The sequence below is a fragment of the Dermacentor albipictus genome, chromosome 5 (genome assembly GCF_038994185.2).
Source record: "Dermacentor albipictus isolate Rhodes 1998 colony chromosome 5, USDA_Dalb.pri_finalv2, whole genome shotgun sequence".
Taxonomy (NCBI): domain Eukaryota; kingdom Metazoa; phylum Arthropoda; class Arachnida; order Ixodida; family Ixodidae; genus Dermacentor; species Dermacentor albipictus.
The window spans coordinates 134,248,299-134,266,865 of record NC_091825.1 but is presented as its reverse complement, the minus strand read 5'-3'; the positions used below and the strand labels follow the sequence as shown (position 1 = coordinate 134,266,865).

Below are 18,567 nucleotides of genomic sequence, written 5' to 3'. Positions count from 1 at the left end.
GTGAAGCCCTGGAGGCCCTCTCACCTGCAAGCGACTTCTGTAGGGCCAGATTTTCTGCCTGAAGGCGGCGTATCTCATCGACGGACTTTTGGTCACAAGGCTCCGGACTTCTCTTGGGTGGCCGCACACCCTGAAGCTCCTCCAGCTTCCTTTCCAGCGCCTCATTCGCGGTGACCGTCTGTGAAAATGTATGAGCAATGCTGTTCCTTTAAGCAGGAAAACCCGACCGATCGATTGATTGATAGTTATTCTTAATAACTAAAAGACCCCAATTAGGCAATTTTGCACGAGGGGATACACAATTCATTTTAATGGTTATATGGTGACTGTCTGCACTGATGCATGAGCAGTTATGTTTCTTACGCAAAAAAAAAAAAACAGATTGATTGATTGAAAGACTGGGTTAAATGTACCAAAGCAACACTGGGGCTACTATGAGACGCCACAGTAGTGGGCTCCGGATTAATTTTCACCACCTCTGTTTCTTTAACATGTACCTAAATTTAAGTGCACAAGCATTTTTGCATTTCACCCTCATACAAATGCAGCCACAGCAGCCGGGAGATGAACCTGTGACCTCGTGCTCAGAAGCAGGGATCAGTAGCCACTGCACTACTGCGGTGGATGTAAGGAAAACTAACGACTTCGCATGGCTCACAGTGTAAGAGAGTAAACGATAAGAAATTTTACATGCCCAGGTGCCAAAAGCAACACTCAAACTCCCTATCTCGTAAACCACAAGGTACAGCAAATATGTACATAGAAAAATTAAATGCGCCACAATGCGTTCGAATTTCGCAACTAAGAACACTTAAGCGGACATTATCAGAAACTGCTGATAATTCGTATTATCCCAACAGTTTTCACATGGTTCAAGAAAAGGAGAAAATGCTCTGATTTGAAAGAAGCTCCACAAGAACACTTGCGCAATTGATATGCATGTGATAACAATACAAAAATATTTCCAAGAACAAAACTGTGCAACAGTTAAGGGCTGAAGAAACGCAGTCAGATGAGCTGCTCTGTTAATGTTCACGCCTGAAAGCAAAGATATTTTGTGAGTACATGGCAGGAGTGTCCGCAAAGTAGAACGATTTTAATGTGTTGTTGTTTTCACAGGATTAAGGAAAAAGAATGGAAAGTTCCAGAAAAGCATAAGAGATGGAAAAATGCAGCCTATGGGCCAGACGGCGCAAGTTCAACATGGCACCAATGAAAATGCAACAATTATGAATGTCCTATTGCATTCAGTGCAAGTTCCAATCTGGGAGCCAGAGGTGCAGCGACATTCTCGACAAAAAAAGTGGAGAGGGTTTCACCATTCCAGCAATGCCCATAGTCGCTGCCTTTCAGTAGTCTCCTTTCTTCGTGGAATGATAATACGCTGGCCCGCCAAGCAAATATCACTCCGTAACGAAAAAAGAAAGAAACCTGAGAAAGATAAAAAAGTTTGAGTAGCTACGAAGCTAGGGCAGTGGTACACCATGATGAAGCATGCTGCACTAAAGGCTAAGGATGTCAGCACTGATCAGCAGGCCAGTGTATCATATGTCCATGAAGAAAGCAGATGACAGAGAGCATGGTGGTATGTGCACTGCAGAAGTGGCTTTTATTTTTCGAGAGTGTTGCTGCAGCCATGGCTCGCACGTTGCAGCTCATATTGAACGCAATAGTACTAATGGTGTTCTGTTGCACTTTGGCTGCTAAACTAGCACTGACCCCTACTTTTTGAAGTTGTAGGAGCTCTACCACATGCTTCTGATTTGTAAATGTATGACACTTTTGAAGTATGAAAGTGAAAAAATACATGCTTACAAGCTATGTTAACACGATATACTAAAGTTGGTTTTGAAAAGAGGAACCTGGCGACCATAATGCCAGGTATGATGATGTTGCTTACAAAAAATAGACATGTTTCTGATGGCTGTGCTTGCACATAACAGGTGCACTGAGCAGGAATGGAGCGAGTGAGTGTATCCCGATGTCATTACTCATCCACGTAGTGGGTACTGAAAGCGACACTGGTTCATAGAAACAAGTGTTACAGCAGATTATTTAGGGCACTCCGACACTTGCCATTATTTCCTTTTCTGGGATTTAGCAAATTCAAGCTCATTTATTTTTAATTTAGTTTTAATTCAATTATGAGGTTTTACATGCCAATACCATGACATGATTAAGAAGCACACCTTACGGGAGGCTCTGGATTAATTTTGACCACCTGGAGTTCTTTAATGTGCACCTAAATCTAAGTACACAAGCGTATTTGCATTCCACCTCCATCAAAGTTCAGTCACATTATGGTTCTGGCACATAAGACCACAGAATTTTTTTTTTCTTTTTTAATCTTCACCCAAAGCACCCATACGCTACAAATTGCGACACTCACAACGGACAGCTCCTGCATAAGCGTCTGGTTCTGCAGCCTGAACTCATCCTCCTGGCTTTGCAGTTTGCGCTGAAGCACTTCATTGTCCACCATAAGCTTCTCCACCTCCTTGGCTTTCTTGCTTCGGCTGAGGGCCTATGTGCAGAATAACAATGTCATTAAAAGGGCCCTGAACAACTTTTTACCAAAGACAAGAAATGCATTTGAAATTAAAACAGACTATTTCAGAAATAGTTTGCCACAAAAAGCACTTCAATGTGTTCAGCAGAAGCGGAGTTATTGGCAATCAAAAGTTGCATATGATCCCCTTCGTAGTGCTTCTGCTTCTTCTTCAATGCCTTGCACTGCAAAGGCTATGGCGGAGCGGGACATGCTCACAATGCTCCGTCTACTGGTTGTCCCCGTGGCTATGTTCAATTTTTATTTCGGATGTCCGCATAGACACTATTTCCTATTTTGGCACCTACAACACGCCAAACGCAGTTGTCCTCAGCGAGCCGAGGTGCACTCAGTGAACAGACTCGTCGCAGCACCTAGCGGCGGCCACGGTATCTATGCTACATAGCAGACTGCAGCTACACGCAACTGTAGTACTTATGCGCACCATTTACTTTGTGCACGACAAGGCTTGAGTGCGCATTTGCCCTCATATGCTCCTGTCTGGCTGTGCTACATGGTGTGGACCGGCTTTGTCCTGCACCAGCTTGACCGACGGTTAGTAGCCACATCCAACTTGCACAATTTGAAGTGCTGTCAATAGTTCAATACAAAGTGAAGTCTGCCAAGGCGTCTAGCCAGGATTGGCCAGGAGTGAGGGCACGTTAGCAAGCGTGTGTGTAGACTAACAACTTTTGTGTGGTTTGAGGCTAGCTGAGTGTTCAAAACTAATTGAAATTACTGTGACATTCAAAATTTTATTCTAACAAATGCTTGGCCATAGTGAATACATGGCTGCTGCAATGTGAACAGTATACATATCCCTGAACAGAACATGTGTGGCAACTTTAAAAATATTGCATAGCTAAGTCACATGCACAAACCTGCAGAAATTGTGCAACAATGGCAAAGCACTGACATTCACATTCGGTGGCAAATTGTAGAATGGCGTTTCATTTTCAGAACAGCTCCCAGGATGGTTTATTAATAGCTGTGAAAACAAGAAACAGCAGGAAGAACACCCGTCCAGCAGTCAACAGCAAGATGGACTTGGCTAGTTCACACTTTTTGCTCCGCATCTGCACGGTATATTTTGGTAAGATCATTGGTCATAGGCCTACTATTCATGTGCTTGTCGTTTTTGTGATGAGGTGACAAATTCCAGGGGGATCACTGCTATGGTACACCTATCGTGTTTGGGGACAATCACGAGGCACTTTCTTTTGTTGTTCTCATTAAAGAGAACAAGTGCACTGGTACGACTATCATGTACTTACCGAGTTAGCCTTTGAAAGCTCCTTCTTGTGCTCATCGAGACTATGTCGGAGAGCTAGAAGCTCTATGGAAAAGAGAAAAAAACAAGAGAGTATGAACTTGTGAAATATAAAGCAGCTGTGTGCAAGCTGGTTATACAGCACAGTTGAAAGTGATAGAGGATGCCTAGGTTGTCTTTTAAATGGAATGTCATCAATCCATCTCTGTTAAACTTATACGAGCGCCACGAAACTTACTTTTAGCAAAAAGCAACACAGTATGCGCCGACAAGTCAGACTCAATATCGCACATACGAATAGGTGCATGGTTACAGTTGGCAAGCATTAATTTGGTGTTTAACAGCTTCCTTTCGCCCATGCTAAATGTAGATGTGAAAAGTTTTCGAACATTTTCATTTCCAATGACTGCCCATAGGCAGCTACATGCCTCCGTTTTGCTAATGTGGACACACTTTGCAATCTAACCGTACTGTTTACACACATTCTCCAAGCCAAATTTGGTAAGAAGCAATGTCCTCGATCAGCCATTGAGCGGGAGGCCCCGTGATAACAATGAGTGTTAATGGATCCTCTGATGTCACGGGAAGACCCTAATGCCTGTTTCACATGATGCGATTTTCGTCGCACCGGAAGTGCGATTTCCGTCGTTTGCGATGAAAATCGCAGTCGCAGTGCCATCCCCCCGATTTTCGGCTGCGACCAACCGGTTGGTCGCACAGTCGCACCGTCGCACCGATCGCTGCGATTTTCCGTCGAAATTGCGTGGAGAGCTGTCAACGGAGCTATTTCGCCGGTTCGTTTTGATGGCGTCTCGCACGACAAGTGCAATCGCGGAGACGTGGATCGTCGAATTAGGTACGTGCGCGAATTAAGGGAGAATAAAAAACTTGTACAGATTGCATTCTCCTATTGCTATGCGTTTGTTGACACGCTACACAGCAAATGAAGTGCATTTTCACGTTTGCTTCGTGCGCCTTTGCGAGTTGTCAGTCCTAGGAGGTGTTCGATCCCCAGCAGACGACGAGGTCGTCACAATTTTCTTTTGTTGAGTAGCATGCAAAAATCGCGCTTACGGAGCAGCTTGAATTATTTCAACCTCGGCAAGGGCAAATGACAAGACAGCAAAGTACCCGAAGTTTCTACGTTGCGCTGAACGCGGTACCGTTCAGTTGCATTTTCTTGTCGGTTTTCAAGCATGAATTTCCCAATGCATCTTCAAAGCTTAACTTGCCTCTTATTAAATTTGAGAGAGCAAAAGTGTAGGCTATCGTAATGAATTTGCTACGGTAGCATTAAATCCGTGGCTTGAATAAAATATTACATGCACGTTAAGTTGCACCTCTTCTCTGGAGATTTTTTTTTTCTTGCACAGAAACCAGTAAACATAGACTATGTTGCGGACTTTGTATCCTTACTGCATCTGTATGAACACTTGCTCTGCAAGGTAATTAACTGTACAGCTAGCAGATTAATTAAATTGCTTGCTATATTGGCAAAGTGACAACGTACCCTCCAGCACAATTATGTAGAACTCGTGCAACAATGCGAAAAGCAGACAAACGGCCTGTTCTTGTGGGGATAAAACAGTATAAAACGACACGCTGAAGAAAAGTAAATCAAAACTGTGCAGTGAAGTCAGCCAGTAGAAGCAGTTCTTGCACATTCACAGCGGATCAAGTGTGCAGAAACATTCATGCCTTACATGTTTCTAGTAAGTTTCTAATAAGTTTGTGATCACATATATTAGTGTGTAAATCCATATAACGATATCCGCTGCGATTATTATCTTTATAAGTAATGAAATACCATGCTACTTGCAAGAACATATATCACCCGAGGATTTCAGAACAAATTTCTGCATTTCAACTATACACAATATGTGGCTTATTCAATAAAAGACCATAAACTGGGCTTTTTTGCAATGACAAACTTATACCAAACTTTACTTACATACAGGCAAGAAAAAAAATTATAGACAGAAATATTGTTCTTCAATTTGTCCACCTGCCACTGTGGCTATAGCATTCTGCTGCTAACACAAGGCGAGGGGTTGATTTGCCAGCCATGGAAGTCGCATTTCGATGGGAGTCGTAGGTGAGAAAAAAAGCTCTTGCACTTAGATTTAGTTCATCACCTTTTACTGAACCCTTACACTTCAAAATACTATTGCATAGGGGGGCATGCTTATGCAAAATCTAACACCAATAGAAAGCAAAGGGCAGAATTGTAAAACAACCATCTTTCGTGATAATTCGAATGTGTAAATATTCATTGCATCGATATGTATTGTTCAACAGCACTGCACAAATAAGCATGATCAGGTATAGCAAGTACTCTGTCAGGAAGCTGGTTCTACAGATGTACAAAAGGCATGAATGCTTATACTACGTCGCACACATAGCACAAAGAAAACCTTTTTCAAGAGTTGTCCCTTCTGGCAGATATGAGTGGGCCATAAGCAGCAGAAACTTTATTGCAGGACATTGTGTAATACCGCTTATGAAAGAATGAAGAGAGTGAAAAGGCTTTTAACAGCAGTACCTCATGCTGCTCTAATAAGAGGAACGATGAGCAAAAGCATTTCTGGTAGAGCACTTAAACAGTAACTTTCTGAAAGACAGAAAATTCCAGGTGAGAGTTGGAGGTACATTTGACCCACATGCACCAACAACACGGGCATACTACAAGAAACACTACAGCCTATGGTGTATTACAGTCCATGGGAAAGCTACCTTATACAGAAATCAAGAATGATGCAACAAGCCCTCGACAACACTGCAGACTTTCTTGGCCAGTCTGGCCTCTCGCTTTCTGATAAGTCGGCTCATATCAACGTCGGAAAAAAAAAGACTAGAATCAAGAACTACCCCAGATTGCACATTGTGATCCTCATAGCTGGACAAATATGCCCGCAAGTCAACATCCACAAATCCTCAGCTAGTGTAAGCCCATGACGGCAGAGCCAGCACGTGGGTGAAACAATTATGCAGTGCCTGGACGCAACTTCCACATCTGGTGAAAAGAATAATCTCGAAATAATGGGGGTGGACGAGTGGATACTATAGAAAATCGCAGATGCTGTGCTTGTGTCCAAGGTATCGTACGGTATGAATTACCAGCAGCACACAAAAAGACAACTCATCGAATACAGGCATCGGGTAGTAATAACAGGTCTTTCCAGCTGTACCATGCTTGAAGACCTCTATGAGAAAGTAACGAACAAGCACCTAGACGGAGTAGAGTTGCAGCCTGCAGCACAAATTCTTTGTCTCAAGAGCTCAGAACCCCGTCCCAAGATACTATGCCAGCTAGCATATGAGATGCAAAGACGACTACCTCTCCCTTCAGAAACACAATTTCGGGAGTACCTGAACTTGAAACACAACAGGCCCATACCGTGGAATATGGGGGCAAACAATTAGGCCAGAAGACTATATGCAACTGCAAAACACACAGAGGAGGTTGTTAATCATGAAGATGCAAGCAAACATAAGGCACATATAGTACACTGATCTGGCAATAGCAGTGTAACAGAAGTACGACACTACATAAACTAAACCCCATATAAGTGAGTACCATTCCAGGTCATCCTATACCTAGAAAAGCTGAACTGAAAGCAATCAAAGCAGCACTTGTAGTGCAGATTACACCCTGCACAACACCCTGCATGGATTCACCAGAAACTGTCTGTGCCTGCACATCACACAAGATTGTCAGGAAAATCAGGTGATTGACACGCGACTTGCAAGCACATGGCCAGAAATTAAATTACAGGATACGTAGCCATGCAGATATTCCAGGACACAAGCAGGCTTATAAGCCCGACATAATAACTGAAAACTAGATGAGTTTGTGTGTATTCATTATTAACTAAAGTGCAACAGATAGACAACAGACAAGAACGAAGCGCTCTGTGTGTTCATTTCGTTCCTGTCCATCACATTTCTGTTGCAATATAGTTAATGAATTCACGAGGCTGCACAGAAGAATGATACCTCTGCCCCAGGGCCCGATTTCACATCCAAATCCATGCCTGTGTGCGCGCGCACACACAAATGTTGCAAGAGTGCATAGCGTGAAGCAGTATCAACAGGATGACACTAGATATGGATGAGGACTAACTTTCAACTGAGGTTCATTTGTAAAAATGTGGCGAGTCATATAAATTACCAGAAAAAAAAGGACGATGAGCAGGACGAGAACAAGGTGAAAGCAGGAGCCAACATTTCAACAAGTGGACTTGTCTTCTTCAAGGTCCACGTGTGGAAACGTTGGCTCCTACTTTCACCTTGTTCTCATGTTGCTCATCATCTTGAATTTCCATCTCCTGCCTTCCCCGAGTTTTCCTCACAAAAAGAAAGACATCTTTGAAGGATAGATAAAAATTGGTGCTTGATGCAGCCAAACATAAATAGAAATGCTACAGAAAGAAAATAGAGAAAAATTCCAAGTGCAGGAAAAAATCATTACAATTGCCAATCCTGCATGCCAGCACCTTTCAGGAAACACTGTTGTTATTCCAATAGACAGACTGACCGCTTGCTTATGCAAGCACATTCTTCCAGTTCCATGCCATTGGGAAAAAAATGAGTTTCCTGGAAGGTAGCCACATGCACACTTGGTGATCACAATGTTTTTTTCCCTGGACTTGTATATCTATATGTATTTTCTCCCTTTCCTGCTTTTATGTTTGGTTTCATCAAGCACTAGTCTTTATCAGGTTTTATTGCTGTACTACTTCGTGGTAACCTTTATAGATCACTGCATTTTCACAATAGACCTTTTAATTAGAAGTTAGCATACCCTGTTCTTACTGCTTCACACTGTACATTCTTGCTACATTGGCCAAATAAAAAATTTTGTAAGGTATCATGAGGGCCATTAAAGTGACTTGTTGCAGTCTAAAAAAAAAAAAAACGAATAGCCTGGCTGCAAATGGCACCAGAGAACACATAGGACAAACAAGAAAACCGATATGATTTAACAACCAAAAGTTTAATGTACACACCGAGTAAATGCTCGCTGACAAGCAATAGACTGAACATACACAAAAAGGAGAAGCAAAAATTCATGTGCGTTTCCTGACAGGAAATGCATCCATTTCTAACGGAGGCTGTGCTGACAAGATTAACCCAGCATTTTTAGATCTACAGCTGCCGTAACTTCTCTAGGCAGCCGATCTGCACAGAATGCTAGCTTCTTCCTCTACAATGCACATTCAGATGTGGAGAGTGCATCGTAGAGGAAGAAGCTAGCATTCTGTGGAGATCGGCTGCCTAGAGAAATTATGGATGCTGTAGATGCAAATACACTGGGAGAATCTTGTGTCAGCATGGTCGCTATTACACTTTCAGAGATGGATGCGTTTCCTGTTGGGATCTGTATTGACACACATCAGATCTTGCTTCTGCTATTTGTGTAAATTCGATTTATTGCTTATCAAACAGCATTTACTCGGCATGTTAAATAAACTTTCATTTGTTAATACACCTCATGACTGTCTCGGTCTCTAGCAGAAAGGTGTTCATTCTTTTTACAGTGAAGCTGTATATGCTTATGTGAAACACTCATGGTCCAATCCCAAAAACCCTAGTGTTGGGGTATGAGCCATTGTTTAAGGGGGTGTGAGCCATTGCATTCGTCTTGCATGATGGACGGAGACATTTATTGTTGGGTAGACATAGAAATGCTTATGCATTTCAAACATACATTTATCTGCGTATTATTGCAGGGAAGGGACACAGAGGGGGATGGGGTTAAGACAAGATCATGATGTCATTATTATCTCACAGCAAAGGTGTGGTGGGCCATTGGCTAGACCGATAGTGACGTCATTTCTCTCTAGCAGCAGAGCACGCGTGCAGCAGTCTCTTTCAGACTTCACAATAGGTTCGAAAATGTGTCCCTGTATTTAATTAAATGAAATGTGCAGCCCCAGTGTGTCACTTCGTAACTACAGTGCATAACTGAGTCATAAACATTATGATTAACGCATTACAAAACACAAGTGCATAACAGAATTCAGAAAGACTTTGATGGACCCGCTGGATTAACACAATGAACCACTCATTGCACTTTTTATGATGGTGATCTTGCAAAGTGCAATGTGTGGCATTCCAAATAAACAATGTGATAAACCCAAGCCAAACATGTGCATAACCTCATTAAGAAACACAGACATAACCAATAATATAGAAAGACTTGAATAAACCATTGGAATTAACCCAGTGATAAACACTGGGGCTGCACATTTCAGCTTCGTTGGTTTACCGTCTGTACAGGGTGCATGGGCAGTAACTTTTTCTGTTATTGTTTGTGAAGTATTGTATAACGTTGTGCCAGTAAAAAACGTTGGGCTAGTTGGTGCAATGTATTGGTACTGCTTTTTTTCTTAATGTTGTGCCCTTCTTCCTTATGTAACAACTTTCTTATTCCCCCTTGCATAATACTCCAACCTTGCAGCCTGCGAGGTATATAAATAAGTACATAAGCACGTCATTCATTCATCTGCATACACCTCGCACCATTCCTTGCTCAACAAACGTCACTGTGTTGATGTCTCACAGCGTGCATCTACATTAACTGCCATTTGCGTTTCGGTATGGTTTGTGAACAGTGTAATGCATAAAGATTACATGACATTAAGGTTGTGACCTATGCGGTGCATAAGCAAACCTTGCAAAAGATGACATGTTGGATTGTTGAAAATAAGACAAATTGTATATATTGCAGTTACTTTAACAGCATTTAATTGACCACTTGACAGAAACCTCACTTTGCATAGATTCCAACACCTACACTGAATCTGCAGTTTTCTTTTTTGCTTATTAATGCATGGGCCATGGTATTACTGCATGGCCACATGGTAGATTTGAAAACAAAGTGAAATAAATTAGTTTGTTGCAATATAACAATATGTGTAGATCACTGCGATTGTAACACGAGAACTTAATACAAACATGTACACTATAGGATGCAGACAAATGCTCAGGACAATCTCCAGAATGTTTGCATCCTGATACTTATGAAAGTGAATGGTTTCATTCCATGGCTGTCAATGAGAGGGAGAGAGAAAACTTTATTGTGTTCGTGGAACAAAAACGCATTGATAAGCTTAGACATATAGTCATTGCTTAACACTTTCGAAATGAATAATTATAGCTTGCTATCGACATTGGAGCAGCCTTTCGGCAGCAAGAAAAGGAATCAGTTTTTCCAGCTCTGAACATTGAATTGCAGGAAATGCAAGCAGGCATAAAATTCTGCCAATATAATCTGTTTAGGAATACGAAATTGGAATAAACATTGAAGCTTACACTTGTACTTTCTCTGGCTGAGCAATCTAGTTTGAAATGACTCCCATAAGCATGTCATAACAATGTTGACCTAATACAGGTTAAATGCATGACTAGCTTAAGAAATCTGGATGATTGCTATAAATTACAGTGAAGAAACTATAATATCTAATAACATTAATAATATAATAATAATATTTATTTCCACAAAACAGGCTAACCGTGAGAGGCGTGCGAGGCTGAGCAGAAAGCTGAAAAATTCTACGGCAAGTGCGCCTGCCGTGGGCCTACGATCCTGCATTATGAATAGCGCGTATTGATATGGTCTTCTTGTTAGAAGTTCCGAGTATACTACCAGCGCGAGACTCGGGACAACAAAGTGGACGAGAAGCGTGTCTTTTAGAATGCTATATTACAACGTACAGGTTTCTACAAAAGCCACGGTAACTGCTCGAAACATTTAATGCGTCGGCTTTTGCGCCTTTAGAAATATTTAGAGAAGGCTCCCATATATATATTCGCAGCGCAAGCACGGCGATGGACGAACCAGGCTAGCGCTAAGGTTGGATTTCACAACACAGTTTTCATTCCACGTCCTAATCACACTGATCGTTTGAGGCTTCGTTCAGGGGCACACGCGGGCGTTCGGGTTGGTGCTTCTTGTTGCGTTTGGCGTAAGAATATGGCTAGGAGCAGGCACCACATATGCGCAATGACGGGCAATATACACGCATCGTTTCTCCAGAAGCTGACGCCGAGCCCGCGTAGCGCGAGGATCTTGCTGGGCTGACACAACTTCGTGGCAGCCGAATTCCGAATACTGCATATACGGTGAGGGTAGCTATATGAACTTGTCGATAGGTCATCTTGTAGATTGTTGAAGCGCAGGCAGAACGAAACGGTCATAGAATGTAGATAAGACAACACACAACGCTGAACCATAGAATAAAGAATCGCTGGCTGAACCACCTGCGAACAGCTGTTTACGTGCGCGATGTCGCACTGAACTAACAAAACCGCCGTCGCGCACCCCAGGACAAATCTTAACTAACGTTCTTAAATTAGTAAACGCACATATTATTTGCTTCTAATCAAGAGAAGTCAATAATATTATAGCGTAAACGTTTTATTCACTAAAATAAAAGAATTATGCACCGTGTATCACGAAACCTGGCAGTAAGCAACCCTGGGCGTCGCACCAGTCGCATTGTTGAAATCGCAATCATGTGAAATGAGCCCTCTAAAAATCGCATTGCGACGCGTGCGACAGCACCGATTTTCGTCGTTGCAGTCGCAGCATGTGAAACAGCCTTAAGGCGTGTGCGGCAGGAGACGTCCTTCCTCCCCCCCCCCTTTTTTAATAATCCCAATTTCTTTTTTTTAAACGTCAACTGCCGCAACGCGGTTACATATGCCGGAACGAAGTGCCTACAATAAAGTAAAGCAGTATAGACGGCACGTGATTCAGCACGTCGCACGTTTGCAACCACGCTCGCATTAGAAAGTGGCGAGCCATCCACCTGCTTTGACAGCAAAAGGCAACGCAACTTGATAGCGCTGGCGGAAGCCCAATAAAATAGCGATACAACCTTCCAGGAAGCGAAAAAAAACGTCCCATCAAACCCAACGACAGCGCAATGCTAGAACCGCATAATTCTCGCGTTGCATCATGAAATTGAGTTCTGACGAAACTACGCACGCTGGAGGTGTTTACTATGCCCTTCAAGGACACGATCAGGAGCCTTCCGCAAATGTAAACCCAGAAAGGAAGAAAAAGAAAGAGCTCTTGCAAAAGGCATACGTTTCGCAGTCTCATTCGCAACCAACAAGTGACAGTGGGACACTTGCCTTGGCTCTGGCGCTTGCAGTGTTCGTCCAAGTTGTAGTTCCTACTCCGCAGATCGAGCAACTGCGTCTGGTTTCATGCACAGTTTGGAAGGATTAAATTACGACAAGCAAAACACCCAAGCAAGTTATGCAGTAACACATGGTCACAAATTGAGTTTTACACTTTTGAAAAGCCCTGGTGCTATGGTATGATGAAAACGGCACTGCTTTCGGAAGTTGCAGCAAAGGGATGCAAATGCGAGCACTGCGAGCAGTGCGCGAGTAAAACGCATGTAGTGCGGCACAGCTGACACCAGCACTTTACACAATCGCTGCCTCGCAGCGTTTGATCTTACGAATGCAAACACAGAGCGTTAAGCATGGAACTAAGTGCGTTATGACAATAAAGCGTAGTATTACTTGCAAGCGTTGAAACTCATCGTCGGAGAGCGTAGCCGCCATGTTCCCATCTTTCTGTAGGCGGCGACACCTGCCGACGCTGCGATTATCCTGCGCCGCTTGGAAACAACGGAGACAACTAGAAATAACAAGCAATGTGACATGTGACCGGAAGTCATAACCAAAAGAAATCCAACACATGACATCCTGTGCGCAGTCCGAGGCGGTTAGAGGTTGGGTTGGTTGGGTTGAACAAAGGGTTGGCTGACGGCGACGACGGCTATCGAGAGCTCGTGAGCATGAATCCAACTGAATCGCTGGGTCCCAGAAAACGCGACAAAGCATGCTGTGGCGAATGTGTCGGCTCTTTAAGTGGTCAGTGCCGCTTCGATCGGGCGTTATCTCTATTCGGCGCGCATAAATCTTAAGTGAAAGTAATGGTGTATGTTGTGTATGTGTCAAAGTGACCGTTGCCATTGTTACGTGGAAACATGGATAAGGGAGTGCACCAAGATCCATCTGCAGCATGCGGCTCGTGCGATCCCTACGACAGCGACGTGTACGTGCGTAAGCCTGGAAATACAACCATCCAGCAACTTGTTTCAAGCGGCGTAGAGGCTTCGACGTATGATTCAGCAGATGATGCTACGCAAGGCGACACCAGTTCCTGGGAGGAGAATGACGATTTGGGTTCGGATCTCCATCCGAACATCCGCGACCGTATGCGCAGGAAGTTGCGCTTCTTTTTCATGAACCCTATAGAAAAGTACCAGGCCAAAAAGCGCATTCCTTGGAAGTTAGTCTTGCAGGTTGTGAAGATTGCCCTGGTCACCCTACAGCTGGTGCTATTCGGCACGAACAGCTACTCGTACCAGCAGCAGCACAGGGACACGACTGTTGCCTTACATCACATATTTCTTTTCGATTGGGACAGTGTGCGTGAAATCGCGAACTATCCGCCTGCCGCGGGGCCCTATGCGGTGTACACGAAGGCAGAGTTCTACAGGCACGTGGACAATGTTGTGCGAAAATACTCAAACGTCACGACGTCGGCAATCGGCTCGTTCGGCTACGACTCTCCTACAGGCGACCTGATCCCCCTCGTTTTATGCAAGACCTACTACCGCAAGGGCTACGTATGGCCCTTTAATGATACACTCATCTTTGACAACTATCCGGTGCGGCGTTGCCTGGCTGTGAAAGGGCCTGAAGCAGGAAATCCCGCCTGGCTCAACTTCAGCATCGAGAGTTACCTCCGGGAGCATAACTTCTCCATTATCTTCGAACGCCTCATAAACGTTCATTTAGAGTTTACCCTCAAGACGGTGTACCTCAAGAGCCTCAGCAAGTTTGATTTGCCAGACTGCTATCGGTACAATATCACCATTTACTACAACAATGAAGCCCACGACGGCCAGCTGTTGATATCGCTTGGTGTACATTCAAAAAAGCTATACTGCACCACTAATGTGTTGTACACAGATTCTAACAAAATCGCTTATGCATGCCTCCAGGCTGTCAATGTAATTGTGATTGTTATCTGTGCTTCCTCACTAGTGCTGTGTGTCAGGTCTCTTATCCGTGGCCAAACACTGCGGAAAAAAACAGCGAGGTTCTTTGCAAAGTACTACAAGAAGAAACTTACACTATCTGATGAGCTGGAGTTTGTAGACTTCTGGTATGTCATGATCACCATCAATGACATTCTCATCATCCTGGGCTCCTGCTTTAAGATACAACTGGAGCAGCGTGTCTTAGATGGTCAGCAGTACAACTTGTGTTCAGCGCTACTTGGAACTGGAAACCTTCTTGTCTGGGCTGGGGTGCTGCGCTACCTAGGCTTCTTCAAGAAATACAACATCCTCATCCTAACAATGCGTCGGGCTTTCCCCAACATCTTGCGCTTTCTGCTCTGTGCGCTTCTTCTGTACTGTGGTTTCTGTTTCTGTGGATGGGTTGTCCTGGGACCACATCACATCAAGTTCCGCTCACTCAGCATGACCTCCGAGTGTCTCTTTGCCCTCATGAATGGAGATGACATGTTTGCCACGTTCGCTATCTTGTCAGAGAGTGACGGCATCATCTGGTGGTTCTGCAGGTTCTACCTTTACCTGTTCTTGATCCTCTTCATCTACTGTGTGCTCAGCTTGTTCTTATCAGTGATCATGGACTCGTACGAAACAATCCGTGAAATACATGAGCATGGAGCACAGCCGGGAGAGCTGCATAAGTTCATCTCTGAATGCAACGATACGGCCACAAGCACAGCATACCTCGAGGATGACCAGTCCCCAAAGAGGAGCAGGACACAGATAATAACTGACTGCTTTCCATGCTTTCGGAGGAGGGGATACAATCCCATATGACGCTTCGTGGACATTACTTCGGGGGTCCAACTAAGCTGGTGTTATTATTTAAAAGAGAATGCTAGAAGGATGCGGCCCACAGTGACTGTCACTGTCCCGTGTAGCTTTGAACTGAATCTCAGTAGACAGACTGTGCAGTGATTATGATTGATATTGTTGTACCATTGACGTAACTAGTGTCTTATTAATGTTTTACATACAGCTGTTGATGCTACTGTAAGCAGTTGTTACTTGTAGGTAATGCTAGGAACACACAAGACTGAGTGGCACACAGTAACATTGCAGGTCTCATGCTCGGCCCTCATCGTGTTTGCACTTGTTGACATCACACCATGATGTAGCCACTACTCTCTTCTCTTTATGAATGCTGACGAATGCTGACACATGTGCATCATGGCAGCTGGATATATGCATACTTGTTGAACAAGGATAACAATTTTGTGCTCTCTGCATTGTTACATCGTTCACAAAGGCAACTTTGGAGACTCAATAATGTTCCTGACAGCCATGTTAATGTCTGTTCTTCAAGAAACTTCATCACTTTTGTTTTTGACAAACCTCATGTTGTTTTGCCTTTATGGGAACCATAATACCTTTCTTATTTTATTAGTCACACAAAACTACGAAGTAGAGAAGGTTATGGCTTCAGTTTTCTGATCTGTAGACTCTGCACATGTTGCAAAGGTACCTTGTATGTAAATCTCGGGCCTGTGTTCCACTGAGATTATACAGTCGAGGGGATTTTCATTGACTTCCCACGGTACACAATGATAGTTGGCTTGTACCAAATGCTGAATAAATCTTAGGTGAAAATATGTGTACTGATGTCTTTATTTTAGTTATTATTATTATTACTCAAAAAATGCACACAAGCAAAATAACTGAAGCAAAATGGTTGCAGTGTTCTTGCTGTCATAAATTATAAAGAGCTCAAATCTTCGACATCATTTCAGCCACTGATTTGTGCAGATGCAAGCTTTGTCACTGTCCAAAAGATGCAGTATTCCTCAGCATCATTAGCAAATGATGCGAGATCTTGAATAAAGTGTATTTCAGGACTATCCATGTGCAATCCATGTGATAATGGTCCTATTATAAGAACATGACCACAGCTTCCATTCCTTTGAAATTTATGCTTTGTTCATCTGTTTTCCTGCTTTTGTTGTTTATTAAAATTTTAATATGTCCGTAACGTTTAAGAATATTGTACCTCTATTCAATTTCATTTCAAAAACATTATTCCTACATCCCTAGTTGATTTCGGTTCCCACTTGGTTTTGGATGCCGTGAATTTACTGAAACGGACAAAATGCCATCCACCCGGCTTTAGCATGAAGTTACAGCTTCATTGCAGCACGAGCTCTGTAGCTTCATGCTAGTCAGGTACATGACAATTTTTCCCTTTCATGAACTTTACTCCACCTTGCGGGTTTCTGCAGAACTGATTTGCCTGTAAAGTTACTCTGAGGAGTGGGAGAAGACTTTCTAGGAATTCTGCAGTTTTATCCATGGATAAGCTGTTCTTCTATTGAAAGGAAATACAACTGTGCCACCAGTGGGAGCTGAATCCACAACCTCAGCATGACTCGTGCGTTGCTTTAGAAGCTACGACGCCGTACCTGGCCCTGCATCCGCTTTCATGCGTATTTATGACATAACCCTGGGAGTGTTAGCCATCACTACTCGTGACCAAGGCAGTGAGTGGCACTGCACTTTATTGCAGTGAAGCTGTCGGCCTCTAGCTGGTCGGAATTTCTTGCTGCATCGCCCTCGCGAAAAAACCTTCAGCGATTGAAGTGAAAAGTACATAGATTCTTTGGTACCAAGTGTGCAACATGCAGAATAGCGTTCGATTCAATAAAGAACAAGCACAAAACAAGCATCCAAACCACATAATTGATGATAAGGCGCTCCTGCTAACAATATGAAGCACGTAGCGCTTCCCGTATACGTTTCCCGGTAAAGATTACTGTTGCACAAACTGCCGCAGCGATAGCAACATGTCGATGTGGGGAGTGATGTCACTAGCCTTTCATATATATGAGAACCAGCCTAGCATGATTTCATTGTTGAGGCACCGGTGTGGGTAGGCAACGCATAGCTAGCACTTCCGAGGAGTGGAGAAGGGAAAAGGAAACGGCAATACTAGCAGCAGCAGTGCTCTGCTGCTGGTGGTTTTACCGGGGGAAGTCTGCACGTCCACATTCCCCTGTGGCTGAATAATGTGCCGGAGGAAGAATTGAGCAATAAAGCATTGCATTCCCCTTTCACAAGTTGTAGTGGTGGTTTTCACCAGCTTTGCTGGACATCACTTTCGCAGGGCCAGGATGGGGAGTCAATTTTTTTTTCTTCCTGCGCCATCCAGCATGAAATTTATGGGGACTGAACTTGACACTGTCTGATCAGTACATCTTTCGAAAGGCTATCCATGAAATTAGATGTGCCTCGTCATCCGTGTATGTCGTAGCTATGTATTCTATGTAGAATCTCCAAATTACTGCTGTAGTAGATGAATGGCCATTAAGTGTAAATGTCTAGCGTAAATTCTCAAATAAAAGAGAAATGCAGGTTTTATTTACAGGAAAGGTAGAAAGGCCGGTCATAGCAGATATGCTGCAGCTTCAATTTTTTTTTTCTTCTGTATGCGCTCGTGTGTTGACATGAATATTAAAAATTGTCCATGGCATGCAGCAGAGTTCTATTCCTTGAGCTACATTACTCATTTACATAAGAAGTAAATATATATATATATATATATATATATATATATATATATATATATATATATATATATATATATATATAATTGAGTAATTAACGAGATGTTGCTAATAACCTTTTAAATGAATTGCTTTACAGCA

The 18,567-nt window shown here is 43.2% G+C and overlaps 2 protein-coding genes across 2 annotated transcripts in view; one reads left to right on the top strand and one right to left on the bottom strand.

Annotated features, from left to right (window-relative positions):
* LOC135921276 (GRIP1-associated protein 1-like) overlaps positions 1-13,487 on the bottom strand; it is a 37,929-nt gene extending 24,442 nt beyond the window's left edge. Inside the window, exons 1-5 of the mRNA XM_070538950.1 lie at positions 13,362-13,487; positions 12,963-13,029; positions 3,823-3,884; positions 2,390-2,524; positions 25-178 (exon numbers count right to left, since the gene is read on the bottom strand). Of these exons, the coding sequence (XP_070395051.1) occupies positions 25-178; positions 2,390-2,524; positions 3,823-3,884; positions 12,963-13,029; positions 13,362-13,403 (460 nt within the window). The 5' untranslated portion in view covers positions 13,404-13,487. The remainder of the gene's footprint in view (positions 1-24; positions 179-2,389; positions 2,525-3,822; positions 3,885-12,962; positions 13,030-13,361) is intronic.
* A 78-nt stretch (positions 13,488-13,565) lies between these two features.
* LOC135921244 (mucolipin-3-like) lies at positions 13,566-16,523 on the top strand. Its single transcript, XM_065455556.2, has one exon. The coding sequence runs from the start codon at positions 13,832-13,834 to the stop codon at positions 15,704-15,706; it is 1,875 nt and encodes a 624-aa protein (XP_065311628.2). The 5' UTR covers positions 13,566-13,831; the 3' UTR covers positions 15,707-16,523.
* Positions 16,524-18,567: the final 2,044 nt, after the last annotated feature.

What these genes read in the sequence shown, in the direction of transcription:
- LOC135921244 (XM_065455556.2), top strand. Translation starts at nt 13,832, where the DNA reads ATGGATAAGGGAGTGCACCAAGATCCATCTGCAGCATGCGGCTCGTGC.